The sequence below is a fragment of the Podarcis raffonei genome, chromosome 16 (genome assembly GCF_027172205.1).
Source record: "Podarcis raffonei isolate rPodRaf1 chromosome 16, rPodRaf1.pri, whole genome shotgun sequence".
Classification (NCBI taxonomy): domain Eukaryota; kingdom Metazoa; phylum Chordata; class Lepidosauria; order Squamata; family Lacertidae; genus Podarcis; species Podarcis raffonei.
In genome coordinates this window covers 8,097,138-8,111,829 of record NC_070617.1, presented here as the reverse complement: position 1 = coordinate 8,111,829, position 14,692 = coordinate 8,097,138, and the positions used below count along the sequence as shown (strand labels likewise).

The following is a 14,692-nucleotide window of genomic DNA, read 5'->3' as shown; positions in this document are numbered from 1 at the left end:
CACCATACATTTAAAGCACAACTTCCAACAGTCATGGCTTCCCCCAAAGGATTCTGGGAGCTGTTGTTAGTCAGGTGTGCAGAGACCAAGTTATTCCCCTTACAGAGTGTGTGTGTGTTGTTTAGCAATCAATACCCCTTTCTCATGAAATTCTGGGAAATGTAGCTCTGTGAGGGCAAAGCATAGTCAAAACACTCTGTGAAATTATGGGTGGGAATGCCCGTCTCCCCCCCCAAAAAAACCGGTCCCCTTTTTAATTTCCGTTTTTCCCCTTTCCTTTTTTGCCAAGCACGTAAAGCTGAATGAGTAGAACTTGCGAGTTACCTGTTCACACACCATGGGATCTCTTTGGTAAAAGTCACGGGATGCGGAGCCAAACTTTACAAAACTTAAATTTTATTGGACGTGAAACCGCCTATAGAGGTATAATCCCGAACCACAAAACCTCAACCCACCGGCGTGTACATTTACGAACTCAAAGCTTCGTTGTAAATCATTGCCAGGGCACCCAGGAAAGTGACGTATTCCTGGAAGTTCACCACTTGGTCCCCATTGCGGTCCAGATCTTTCATTAATGCCTGTATCTCTGAATCTTGCAGTTTCTGGAATAGACAACGAAATCACGAATTTAGAATGCTCAGTGGGACAAGGGGTTTGCTTTCCGTTTCAACATTTGAGGCGATTTTCTGGGAAACTTGTGGGGGGAGGCAAGGTTTAGTATGAATAATAGCATTATTTTTATCGCAGATGGGGGAAAGTGATGGGAGATGCTGTTGGTGACACCTTGCTCCTCCTTTAATGCTGTCTGAGTCTCGCTCTGCACATGCACAGAAGGCGTTCTTTATACCCTCCTTTTGGGATTAAGACCTTGCCCTGGCACCTAACTGTCTCCTACACTTTCTCATTTCCTGAGGCCATCGCGCGACAGATTCGTCTACGTGGCTTCCTGATCATTTGACGGAATTTTAACTGAAAAGCTCCTTTCTTGAGGATTTAGCCCAAAGCGGAAGACTGCTGGGTCATGAAGGGACTGCTTCACCCGTTCATATCCCCCTGCTCTCTCTCTCCATCCACCCAGATGCTTCTCCACTTGTGGGGAAAGGTCTAGGGTCGGTGAGTGTCCTTCTGTATCCGAGACCACATAACACCGATCTTGAAAGACCTACATTGGCTCCCAGCACTTTTCAGAGCACAATTCAAAGTGTTGGTGTTGACCTTTAAAGCCCTAAATGGCCTCGGTCCAGTATACCTGAAGGAGCGTCTCCACCCCCATCATTCAGCCTGGACACTGAGGTCCAGCACTGAGGGCCTTCTGGCGGGTCCCTCCCTGTGAGAAGTGAAGTTACAGGGAACCAGGCAGAGGGCCTTCTCGGTGGTGGCACCTGCCCTGTGGAACGCCCTCCCATCAGATGTCAAAGATATAAACAACTACCTGACATTCAGAAGACATCTTAAGGCAGCCCTGTTCAGGGAAGTTTTTAATGTGTGACATCTTAGTGTATTTTTGGTCTTTGTGGAGGCTGCCCAGAGTGGCTGGGGAGGCCCAGCCGGATGGGCGGGGTACAAATAAAAAATTATTATTATTATCATTTCCCCCCTGGGAGAAAAGCAACTGGGGCAAGCCGTTTTGAGTCAGTGGGGATATACGGTAGGTCATACGGCTTAATCTACCCCACCATGGTCACATTGCAGAGCTTTTAGTTTGGCGGGGGGAAGAGAGAGCGAGAGACAGGATGTGTCCCTGTGTACCCCCCAGCTTCCTTAGTCCTCAAGCAGGAACTCTGAGCATATTTGGTCCTTTCCCCCATCCTCACCGGTCCAATGGTGAGCTCCTTCTGGATCAGCTCCTTCAATTCCTTCTTGCTTAGGGTGTTCTTATCGCCATCCTTGCCAGCGTATTTGTGGAAGGTGACAACCAGCAGGCCGATAGCTTGGTCAAGAGGTGCTGCCATGGCGAGAGATCTGAAAAAGGGGCAAGACAGAACGGGGAGAGTTCAAGAGGCTATACAGATTGGGAGGGGAAAGCCGGCCTTCCAAAGCTTTCCTGCTGCCTACCTCTCTAACGCAAAGGGATATGGGTGGTGCTGTGGGTTAAACCACAGAGCCTAGGACTTGCCGATCAGAAGGTTGGCAGTTCGAATCCCCGCGACGGGTCCCATTGCTCGGTCCCTGCTCCTGCCAACCTAGCAGTTTGAAAGCACGTCCAAGTGCAAGTAGATAAATAGGTACCACTCTGGCAGGAAGGTAAACGGCGTTTCCATGCGCTGCTCTGGTACGCCAGAAGCGGCTTAGTCATGCTGGCCACATGACCCGGAAGCTGTACGCCGGCTCCCTCGGCCATTAAAGCGAGATGAGCACCGCAACCCCAGAGTCGGCCACAACTGGACCTAATGGTCAGGGGTCCCTTTACCTCTCTAACACACACACTTTACAGTGGTACCTCGGGTTACATACACTTCAGGTTACATACGCTTCAGGTTACAGACTCCGCTAACCCAGAAATAGTGCTTCAGGTTAAGAACTTTGCTTCAGGATAAGAACAGAAATCGGGCTCCAGCGGCGCGGCGGCAGTAGGAGGCCCCATTAGCTAAAGTGGTGCTTCAGGTTAAGAACAGTTTCAGGTTAAGAACGGACCTCCGGAACGAATTAAGTACTTAACCCGAGGTACCACTGTATTTTATTTAATAAAAATCCCATAAACATCACTGCGTCTGCATGAGCGGCAGAGAACAAGTTTAAAGAGCTGCAGGAGCGGGTTCGAGTTGCACTTGTTAATGTAAAACAGGGCTGGGGAACTTTTCTTCAGCCTGAGGGCCGGGCAGCCTTCCGGGGGCCACAGGCAAAAGTGGCGGACGTGACAAATGTGGATTTTGCCCTTGTACACTAGGCAACTTTCTCTGTACACTACCCTCCATCCAGGCTAGGAAGAAGCCACTGTTGGTCTTCTAAGCCAGACAGAAACAAGGAACGTGGAAAGAAGGTCTGGTAAGGGGTATGGCTCAGGAAAAAGACAAAAAATGCAACATGGAGAGGGTCCCAAGGGCCAGACAGAGAAGCTCCGAGGCCCACATTTAGTTCCTGGGCCTGAGGTTCACTATCCATATTCCTTTTCTTTTTAAAAGTTTTGACTGCAACAAAGAAAGAAAATATTTAAAGACAACTGATTCCCACTTAAGGAGATGAAGATATTGGGGGGGGGGGGGGGGCTGAGGTCAATCTGGTAGCACCACATTCACTGCAAAAATAAGGCAATTGCTTTCCACAAGGCAATTATTTTTTTTTTGGGGGGGGGGACTTGTTCTACAAGCTTGCAATGTGGTTCGGTTTAAACCGGGAAGGTTATGCATGTAGGGTGCCTATTGGCTAGCACCTGTGATGTCACCTGGTTGCCTCTCCTCACAATCTGGTAGAGAGTTTCCCAATGCTTTTCGGATGCTTAAAAAAAGTATTAATATAATGCATCGCTTTATAATACTTTTTTTTTTTTAAAAAAAGGGTAGCCCATCTGAAATAAGAGGTGAAGGAAGGACTTGTAGCTCAGTGATAAGAGTGTCTGCTTTTTATGCACCAGATGCCGGGTTCAATATCCAGCTGGGACTGGGGAAGACCTTTTTCTGAAACTCTGGAGAGCCGCTGCCAATGGTTTGACTCAACAGAACAGCTTCCTATGTTCCGGGGGGCAGAGGCCAGGCAGGCTTAGGACTGAGCTATGATTTGTCTTGCAACTAGGCCCACCCACTCAATCACCCATTGTGATATCCTCTCTTGGCATGGCCTGGTGCCAGGAGACAGTGTGTCCTTGTGGCACTCTGTCATCCTAGCTGATCACAGGGTGCGGTCTCTTAATCCTGGGAAGGAACATGCCCACAGGGGTAAGGACCAGAAGTCTTAGAAGTCACAGCAAGAGGTATTATTTTAAGGCTTAATGCTTCTCCTGTGCTGAAAGCTGAGTGACGAAAGGAGGAGAATACTCTCTCGTCCCAACCCACATCAAGGCAGCGACTCTTTCGCTGAGCTGCCTGCGGGCCTTCCCTTAAAAATAAAGTAAGATTCCACCCAAGAAAGATGTTAAATTATTTTTGTATGCCACAACGGCCGCCCAAATATTACTTGCTAAAAATTGGAAAACACAAGAACTACCAACAGTGGAAGATTGGCAGATGAAGATGATTGACTTTTCGGAGCTAGCTGACCTGACTGGAAGAATCCGCGACCAGAAAGAAGGGGCGTTTCAAGAGGACTGGAGGAAATTTAAGGACTATTTGAATAAATATTGTAATATAAAAAATTAGAAATTACTTGAAAGAAACAAATAGGCCTAGGATTAAATTAAGTTATAATTAAATAAATGGGATTCAGAATGTTAAGAAAAGTGAATAAGATGGACTATAATTGGAAATTGTTTTAGTTAATAATGATATTGGAAAGCTGTTACTTTTAATTACAAGGAAACTCAGAAGGGAGGGATTTGAGGAAGTCAACCAAGATGTTTAAAAGGTTGGATTTGTGAAGAATTAAGTTTGTTATTATTGTCTGTTTATTGTCCCCCCTTTTTTTCTTTTTCCTTTTCTGTTTTTGTGTAGCATCTTGCTTTGTGGTTTGTGTTATCACGGTGGAAAATTTAATAAAATTTATTTAAAAAATAAATAAATAAAAATAAAGTAAGAAGTGGCCAAGGATGATGGGAGTTGTGGTCCAACCACTAACCTGTGGGCGCTTCAGGATGCTGTTCGACTACAACTCTCATCACCTTTGGCCATTGGCTGATGGGAGCTGTAGTTGTCCCTGTTCTAGAGGATGGCACATAATCACACCCATCTAAAACACTCTTATTCCATGGCTTCCCCCTAGGCACCCTGGGAACTGCAGGTAATTTATTATTATCATTAATATCATCGTCATTAATTTGTACCTCGCCCATCTGACTGGGTTGCCCCAACCACTTTGGGCAGCTTCCAACATATATAAAAACATAATAAAATATTAAACATTAAAAAAACACTTCCCAATACAGGATTGCCTTCATAATAAAAGACTGAACAGGGCTGTTTTCATGGAACTTTCAGCTCCCTGAAAGAACTACAGTTTATAGCATCGGTAGGCAAACTAAGGCCCGGGGGCTGGATCCGGCCTTCTCAATCTGGCCCGCAGATGGTCTGGGAATCAGCATGTTTTTACATGAGTAGAATGTGTCCTTTTATTTAAAATGCATCTCTGGGTTATTTGTGGGGCATAGGAATTCGTTCATTATTATTTTTTTCCAAAATATAGTCTGGCCCCCCACAAGGTCTGAGGGACAGTGGACCGGCCCCCTGCTGAAAAAGTTTGCTGACCCCTGGTTTACAGGATGCTTGGAGGGAAGTTAAAAGGGCATGGCAGCTAAAAGCGGCATGAGAGCGCTTTAAATGCAGGATGAAAACGCTCTACTAATAAAGTAGCAACGAAATTACTGGGTCTCTGTGTGCATTATCACGCCTGCCCACCAGAGGCCAGGAGGGCGTGTGGAGCAGTCTTGATGCGCAAAGTTTACAAGCGGCACAAGCTAAGCAAGCATGGAGGGGGGGCCGTGGGTGCCCCACCCTTGGGCAAGTCCCCATTTCCATCACCCAACACCCCCCCTCCCCACACATCCTTCCTTTTTCCTGCGCTTTTGCAGCACAGCTTCATGCGTCAGGCTCCAAACTGTCCCGGTTTGGACTCTGGGCGCCTCCTAGTTTTCGAGAGGGTTGCAAAATTCCTCGGGTGGGGAGCGCAACGCCCACCCGCTCCCTCCCCGCAGCCGTGGAAAAACCCCACATGGCAAAGGCTTGGGTGGGGGGGAAGCGCATCTTGCCCAATGGGAGTAAAGCGGAGGGAATGTAAGTTTCCATTTACAAGGGAGCGGCTCCCTGAGCGCAAAAGAGCGACGCGCTCGCTGCCGTGGTTCGGCGGCGAGGGGACAAGCGCTCTGCGTATGCCCAGAGGCACCGCCTTTATTGCAGTTTAAATCTCAAACCGCCGGGAGGGGCAGAGGAGAGAGAGGGGGGCGTTGAATTCCAGAGCTGTACTAACTCCGGATTTCACGTTTGCATTTTGGCTTCTGGTTAAGTCGCTTTCAGACTTTTTGCAAAAGAGAGAGAGAGAGAGTTTGAAAGCGACTTAACCAGAAGCCAAAATGCGAACGGGAAATCCGGAGTTAGTACAGCTCTGGAATTCAACGCCTCTCTCTCTCTCTTGCAGAAAGTGACGCCTAAATGAGAAGAGCAGAAGTAATGAAAAGGTTTTTAAGAAAGTGGTTTAAAACGAAAGGGCACCCAATATTTGAATGGAGGAGGAACATCATTAAATAAACCATTCCACCCATAACTTGGGAGGGTGACCCACTGAGCTCAAAGGGACGAAATACCGTTAAATAAATAGCGATATCAATATATAATGAATTGCACGTTTAACTTGGGAGGGTGCCCTACTGAGCAAAATGGGACTTAACTTCTGTGTGGGCCCCGGTAAGTATTACGCTGCCATCCTCTGCGCTCTTACTTCCGAGGAGACCCGTATAGGCTCGCGCTGCTAAGCTGCTCTCCTGTACTTAGCAGTATGCAAACCTCGCTGAACTCAAGGAGGCTTACTTCCGAGTAGACCTATCGGATCTCCCTGTTAAGAACGAGGGAGGGGAGGGCGAGGCAAAAGGATCTTTCTGATAGGGCAGAAAGGATATTAAAAGGTTCGACTTTTTCCCAAACTATTCCTAGGTTAGTGGGGAGGAAACCACATCTCTGAAATGGTCTCTCGACTGTCCCTAAGGAGGAAAAAAGAACAGGGGAACTAGGAATGAGGGGCACATCTGGAGCAAAAAAGCGGCACATCTGGCTCACTGGAGCGGGGAAATCTTCCGCAAAAGCTCAGGAGATGATGGAAACGAAATGGAGGAGCCGTGGATGGGAGGAACAGGATTCAAGACTTACCAGAAGCGAGATGGTCCGGTGCTGAGTGGCAGGAAGCGATGGGGAAAGTGGTAGCTCACAGCTGGGGCAGCCTGGACTTAATAGGCAGAGGCGGAGCCCAGGCTGTCCCAGGAGGCAGCTGATTGGATGCAAAGAGGAACAACGCCCCCCCTTCCCCAAAACTTTCTGAGTATTTCAAACTCCACCTTTATTTGCTGTATTAACTCTTTCCCAGGTTCCAGAACTCTCCAGCACTTCTCAGGTGCAGAGAGAGAGAGAGAGAGAGTGGGGAGGGAAGAGAGACTTTTCCCCTAATTCCACCCAGAGGGCTAGAAACTTGTCATTTCTCTCCTTACGCAGGCTTTATCTCTTTGATCTGTGCCTCAGTTTCCCTTTCCAGGTGAGCTTCCTTCTTTCCCTTTCATCCACCCACCCACCTCTCTTTCTCTCTTCTTTTTCCTCTGTGCCTCAGTTTCCCTTCCAGGTGTCCGTTCAGTCCTGCATTTGCTCTTGTGCCTCAGTTTCCCCTCCGTTTCTGTCTGTCTGCCCTTCAAATCAAACTGAGATTTGACGGGCCCTTAAACACACAGCTGGATCCCCTGATCATTTTCAAAGAATGTGTGTGTATACTGTATTTTTTGCTCTATAAGGCTCACTTTTTCCCTCCTAAAAAGTAAGGGGAAATGTGTGTGCGTCTTACGGAGCGAATGCAGGCTGCGCAGCTATCCCAGAAGCCAGAACAGTAAGAGGGATTGCTGCTTTCACTGCGCAGCGATCCCTCTTGCTGTTCTGGCTTCTGAGATTCAGAATATTTTTTTTCTTGTTTTCCTCTTCCAAAAACTAGGTGCATCTTGTGGTCTGGTGCATCTTATAGAGCGAAAAATACGGTATATATATTAGGGGCTGCTGTCTCTGCCCAGCCTACCCCTTTCCCCTTTCCCCACCCCTGATGAACCCCCCTTCCTTGATATCTAACCCACCCCCTCGCCTATTCCCCCCCTCTATTGTCAGCTATGCAAATAACTGAGCATGATGACACCTTACGTCTTTATGCATATAGGAATATATATATATGTGCCTGTTTTTTTTTCTAACTTGCTGCATGGAAATTACAGTGGCACCTCGGGTTACAGACGCTTCAGGTTACAGACACTTCAGGTTACAGACTCCGCTAACCCAGAAATAGTACCTCGGGTTAAGAACTTAGCTTCAGGATGAGAACAGAAATCGTGCTCTGGTGGTACAGCAGCAGCGGGAGGCCCCATTAGCTAAAGTGCTGCTTCAGGTTAAGAACAGTTTCAGGTTAAGAACGGACCTCCGGAACGAATTAAGTTCTTAACCAGAGGTACCACTGTACCTTTTCAAAGCGTGGCAACAGGCAAAGGCTTACAGCAAGACTCACTGCCCGGCCACCCCCATCCTCATATTTTCAGAATACAGTACCCTCTGCCTGCTTCCTACAAAACCAGTTGTACCAGTTCCTTTAAGAGCGATAAATGAGTGTTTGGCCTTGCCAAGGAGATCTGTTTGGACGTCTCATTTTCACACAAGGGGCCACCTTCCCTTCTGTTGACACACAGACCTCTCACTCTCCCTAGTTGGCAACGTTCCTCAGATTCTCCAATACTTTCTCTCTGGGCTTTCACATATAGGACAGGGTGTGTGTGGAATGAAAGGAGACCGGTTTGCATGCGAGTCGATTTGCTAACATGTACGTACTGGTGCCAATTTTAAAATGATTACTGTAATTTAAACAGGAATCCGGGACGTGTCAGCCTCATGGAGAAGACGGTGACTGGGTGATGTGGGTGCCTGTTCAGTCTGCCGCACGGGTGTTCGGTTACCTGCAGACGGGCAATTTCATCACTTCTCCCTTTTGGAGTTCCTTATCCTTAAGCTTGGACGTGGGTGGTGCTATGCACAGAGCCTATGACTTGCTGCTCAAAAGGTTGGCAGTTCAAATCCCCGCAACGGGGTGAGCTCCCGTTGCTCAGTCCCTGCTCCTGCCAACCTAGCAGTTCGAAAGCATGTCAAAGTGCATGTAGATAAATAGGTATTGCTCCGGCAGGAACGTAAATGGCGTTTCCGTGCGCTGCTCTGGTTCGCCAGAAGCGGCTTAGTCATGCTGGCCACATGACCCGGAAGCTGTACGCCGGCTCCCTCGGCCAGTAAAGCGAGATGAGCGCCGCAACCCCAGAGTCGGCCACGACTGGACCTAATGGTCAGGGGTCCCTTTACCTTTACTATCCTTAAGCCAGATCAGATACGGCCGTTCAAATAGAGCTGGAGTGGACCAAAGCGGCCCTCCAGCTTCTCTGCCTGGACCTCAGAATTCTCCCCAGCCACACCCACTTCCTCCAGGCCACGCCCCCTCACTGCCCTTGCTTGACACGCTCCTTGAGTGTTTTTGCCTGGCAGGAACGTGTCTTTGCTCTCTGGTAATGTTTCTATACTTCTCCGATTGGGGGGAATAAGTGTGTGTGTGTGAGCTAGCTTACTGTACAAAAATAAAGTTGACTATTTTCGGACTATTTAAATAAATATTGTAATATGATGAATTTGCGATCAGGATTCGAACTATGAGCAACAGAAAGAATTATGGTTATGATATTAAAAAAGCAAAGATAGGGTGCCACAAATTAAAAAACACCGCAGAAAATGGGATGGAAAGTCGATAAAACTAAAGAAAAAAATATTATGTATTGGAGTTTTATGTGAAATTTGTAAAAATTTAATAAAATTGTTTTTGGTTTTTTTAATGTTGACACTTGTTGCTCCACACTGGTGTGTGGCCCCTAAAGCATTACCAAGAAGGGGAGGCGGCCCTCAATCTGATAAAGTTCCCCCCTCTTTGCGATACAGGACAGGGCACGTGACCAATCAAATCCACCAATCAAAATCCACAATCAAAATTGAGGTGCTCTCGTGCTCAGCGGTAGTGGGGATTGACTGGTAGGGCAGAAGGCAGGGAGCCTGGCAGTAGGTGGCGCCAGAGTCGATGACAGGCAGAGCCCACTAATCCTCCTTTTGTCCCCATCCTCCTCCTCCCTGCTGAGGAGGAACCCTGAGACGAAGGAGGAGGAAGCAGTTGTAAGAAGGAAAGAAGGCAGCTGCAGGCTTGGGGCGGGTCAAGGGTGATGGGGCAAGTACCCCCTTCCCCCCTAATGGGCCAGCCCCCTCACTGCATATTGTGCAATGCCTTCATTATCAGATCAAGGGGCGCTGGCTAAATTCCGCCCTGCAAAATTGCTGCTGCTTTGTTTATTTTGGCCCTCTGTGTTCCAGTTTTCATTTTCTCTGCAACAGCCTCCGGCCTCACTCCGCATTGCCAATTAAAAAGTAATGGATGGTATTTCTCTCCCCCCCCCTTTTTTCTCTGGGGAAAAACACATTAGATCAAACGTAATTACCTCCTGTAAAATGCATGCATTGCAGCCCAGGCAAGGACCACACACCATGGCTAGGGCAGCCCTGCAAAATTGGCTTGGAACGACACAGAACCGTTTGGAAGGTTTTCGCTTCCTCCCAAAATTGCCCAGAGGATTGTGAGCACATTTGAATGCATCTGAAACAGATGCGACCCGCAAGGAAAGGTTGCCGTGTGTTCCCGCTGAGGGTTGTAGCTAATAAGCCACACCCTCTTCCAGGAAACTCCATTCCGTTCTCCCTCCTTGCTGCCCTGGTTTTTCTGTTCTCTTCCATTCCATGTGAGCCAACATAGGAATCTCCCTGACGCCAAGTCAGATCATTGGTACACCTGCACACAGACAGTGCGTTCTCCAGGAATTCAGACAGGGAGTCTCTCCCAACCCTTCTTGGAGATGGCACTGGGCATCGATCCTGCGACCTTCCGCATGCCAAGCAGCTGCTCTTGCACTGGGCCACGCCCCTTCCCCATAACATCCTGCAGCTATGGAGCACGTTCTGCCCTCATTGGACAGGGTTCCCTTCCATGTAAGGTTTTCTTTTCCCTGCCTAAATATGTGTTTTTGGGTAGTTCTGCAAACTGTGATATGGCCGGCCCTAACATTAGGTAGTGCAAGGGTCTGCTTCAGGCAGTGGGATGGGTGGGTAGTTCTGCAGGCTGGATGTGGGTAGTTTTGCAGCCTGGAAGCTGCTGGTTGCTGCCTTCTTGCCTTCTGCAGCTCATTGGTTTGTTTTTTATATATATATATATATATATATATATATATATATATATATATATATACATATATATAAAACAATATATATATATCAAGGTAAAGGGACCCCTGACCATTAGGTCCAGTCGTGACCGACTCTGGGGTTGTGGCGCTCATCTCGCTCTATAGGCCGAGGGAGCCGGCGTACAGCTTCCGGGTCATGTGGCCAGCATGACTAAGCCGCTTCTGGAGAACCAGAGCAGCGCACGGAAACGCCATTTACCTTCCCGCTGGAGCGGTACCTATTTATCTACTTGCACTTTGACGTGCTTTTGAACTGCTAGGTTGGCAGGAGCAGGGACTGAGCAACGGGAGCTCACCCCGTCGTGGGGATTCGAACCACCGACCTTCTGATCGGCAAGTCCACAGAGCCACCTGCGTCCCATATATATATATATATATATATATATATATATATATATATATATTGTTCATAAATGCACCAACCAAGCACGTACATCGATATATAAGCCACATGTCTGAAACCCCACAAAAAGTCCTGAAACCATTTTGTCCCTCCCAAATTGACCTCAAACATTTCTCTGCAAGGTCGAAGGAAAATGGAAAAGCCTCCCCATTGTCTCCTCCTTCACAAATCCTGTCTTAAGGGTATGTCTGTGTATGAATAGGGTGAGCCTGTGACCTGGCTCAGGAACTATTTGTCATTGCAAAAGACTGGCCAGGCTCTCTAGGGTATCCAGTCAGGTGACCATTGACAGGTCTGCCTGACAGGACATAAACAACGCACTCAGATTTCTGTTGTAGACCGCCCTTTCTGTGATGTAGGTATGATGTTTCTGGGGGTGGTCTTGGACTCCAGGGCGGGCAATTTAAAATGTCTATATAAGGGCGGACACACCTTTGTTCGGGGTCCTCCTCCTTTCCTGTGTGTGAAGGGGGCACCCTGTTGCAACAGATCAATAAAGATCAGGCTTACTAGCTGCTTTGCTTCTCAATATTCTCTGGTTGGCCTCTTGTTATTTTCTCCGACCGATGGAGAACCTACAAAGGACTCTTATCAGGGCTCTTGTTTTCCCCATAAGGGAATAAGGGCAGATTTTTGTTTATTACAGTTTAAATCAACCAGCCATTTGCATATTCGTTGGTGAATTCACCCCATCCCAGATGCTGGGTCTCCTTCCTTTCACCTGGAACAGAGCCCAGCTCCTCGGCTGAACAAACACCAGCCTTGAGTCCACATCAACCTGCTATGGCAATGAATAGGAAACCTGAGCACGCATGAATGAGATCATGCCTCTGAGGGCTTCTCTGTTCTCTGTTCGCTCCAGTGCAACAGGAAACCTTTGGTTACAAAAGGAAGTGTTCTCTAACCAGGACTGGAGAGAGCCTGAGTCCCTCCAGGAATTGTGGGAACCTGACTCTGCTCCAGTCCTAGCTAAGGATGGGTTGAAATGTTTCCCGTTTCAGTTTCTCAACTCCCCAGGGTTATCTTCTGTTCTCCACATTACCACACCTGTTATGTACTGAAGTTCTCACCCTGGGCCAGCAGGGGGATACTGTAGATAGTTATGCAAATGAAGGATCAAAAGTGACGTTCAGTGATTGGATAGTTTTAGAAAGTTGCTACAGTAACGTTGTTCTGGAGCTCTATATAAGCAGGCTGGCTGAACCCTTCAGTTCAGTTCTGTCCTGGCCTCTGAATAAACAAGAGCTGTTTGAAGAATCGCTGTGTCATCTGATATGTTCACCCACAACTTAACAACAGCGGCTCGTGGTTTTGCCTTAAAATGGGGGGTGTACGCTACCTTGATCATCTCGGAGGTAAGGTGGAATATAAATGTAAAAATAAATAAATTGGCTTTTGTAATGCTTAGAAGCCTATTTTGGCCTTTGCAGGATAAATAAATAAACATTATTATTTGTAGCTTGGCCCCTCTCAGAAAACCCTAGGTTCACTTACTTTGGAGTAAGCCCTGTGGAACCCACTGGGACTTACTGCCATCTTAAACGCAGATCTGAGTTTTGTCTCTAAGGAAAGGGCACTGAGATTGTAGCTCAGCTGGGTTTTCATTGGGCATTGCCACCTAGTGGCAGAGGGAAGCATTGCACTTCCTGTCTGCCTCCGCGGAACTTCCTGCCTGCCTCATCTACAGAGACAGGTCTCCTGATCTAGAAAAGACTTTGAAGCGTCTTGTGGGGCTCCCTGTCAACTCTTTCATTTTAAAGTTGGCAACTTGTGGGTGTGCTTGCTAATATCAAATCTGAGTGTTGGCCTATTGACAACACAGCTCAGCAGTGGCTTTCAAGGGCTTTAAACAGGACTCCCTCCTTACCTGGAGATCCTGGGGGAAACCTTCTGCATCTAAAACTTGGGTGGGGAATCTGTGGCCCTCCAGCTGTTGCTGGATCCTAACTCCCACCATCCCTGCTAGCATGGCCAATGGTCAAGGATGATGGGAGCTGTAGTCCAGCAACATCTGGAGGGCACCCAGCTTCCTCCATTTCTGGTTATCCCAACCAATCAGGGTCCACATATTAAATGCCACTTAAAGGTAAAGGGACCCCTGACCATTAGGTCCAGTCGTGGCCGACTCTGGGGTTGCGGCGCTCATCTCGCTTTATTGGCTGAGGGAGCCGGCGTACAGCTTCCGGGTCATGTGGCCAGCATGACTAAGCCACTTAGTCGAACCAAAGCAGTGCATGGAAACACCGTTTACCTTCCCGCTTGAGCTGTACCTATTTATCTACTTGCACTATGACGTGCTTTTGAACTGCTAGGTTGGCAGGAGCAGGGACCGAGCAATGGGAGCTCACCCCATTGCGGGGATTCGAACCGCCGACCTTCTGATCGGCAAGTCCCAGACTCTGTGGTTTAACCCACAGCGCCACCCGCGTCCCATAATTAAGCTGTTGGGTATGGTATATAAAGAGCAGCACCTAGCTCTCTCAGTACCCTGGTGGATGGGTCATGCTTACTGATATATTGTAATTTAGTGTAAAAGGAGTTTTTGTTTTTGTTATTAAAAACCTAGCAAAAGTTACTTTTGCATTTCTTGGAATGTGTGGTCTCCCCAGCACGCCTTCTGCAGCGCAACTAGTCTGCAAAAGAACCAACATCTTTGGTTATGGGCCCAGCTGCTGAGTGGATGACTGTACATTTTTGGACTTTAAGAAAGGTTTGAAAACTCCTTCTTCCATTGGTGTGGTTCTGTGGGTCTGGAAGAGTTCTAGAATGGTTGACTGGGTTCCAGAACTGAGAACGCTCTGATGTTCCCACAGCTGACAGATGAGAACTACAGTTTATGGTCGTTTGGGGTGGAGGCACTTTTGACCTCTCGGGAAGTTTGGACCTATGTAACCGATGACCCTGTGACTATTGCTTGGTCGAAAGGAGATGCGAAAGCCAGGGCGATGATTAATTTGGCAGTCAGCGACCAGCAAGTAGTCTATATAAGAAATAAGAAAACTGCCAAAGAAATGTGGGACAGTCTTGCAGCAGGTCAGGGGTGATGGGATTTGGAGTCCAACTACATCTGGAGGGCCACAGGTTGTAGCCTCCGGACTGATCCTGCCCGCCTTCTCCAAAGGTTCCATGTGGCTACAAACAAACAACCCTCAGGACTA

At 47.8% G+C, this 14,692-nt stretch overlaps 1 protein-coding gene across 1 annotated transcript; it reads right to left on the bottom strand.

Annotated features, from left to right (window-relative positions):
* Positions 1 to 379: 379 nt before the first annotated feature.
* Positions 380 to 7,051, bottom strand: LOC128403729 (protein S100-A6-like). Its single transcript, XM_053368771.1, has 3 exons — positions 6,945 to 7,051; positions 1,815 to 1,962; positions 380 to 602 (listed from the first exon to the last, which is right to left on the bottom strand). Exons 2-3 carry the CDS (start codon positions 1,950 to 1,952, stop codon positions 468 to 470), a joined length of 273 nt encoding a protein of 90 aa, XP_053224746.1. The 5' UTR covers positions 1,953 to 1,962; positions 6,945 to 7,051; the 3' UTR covers positions 380 to 467.
* Between the last annotated feature and the right edge of the window lie 7,641 nt (positions 7,052 to 14,692).

Coding starts and splice junctions, on each gene's coding strand:
- LOC128403729 (XM_053368771.1), bottom strand. CDS start 1,952: ATGGCAGCACCTCTTGACCAAGCTATCGGCCTGCTGGTTGTCACCTTC. Junction 603..1,814: donor AGGAGCTCACCATTGGACCG/GTGAGGATGGGG, acceptor TGTCTATTCCAG/AAACTGCAAGATTCAGAGAT.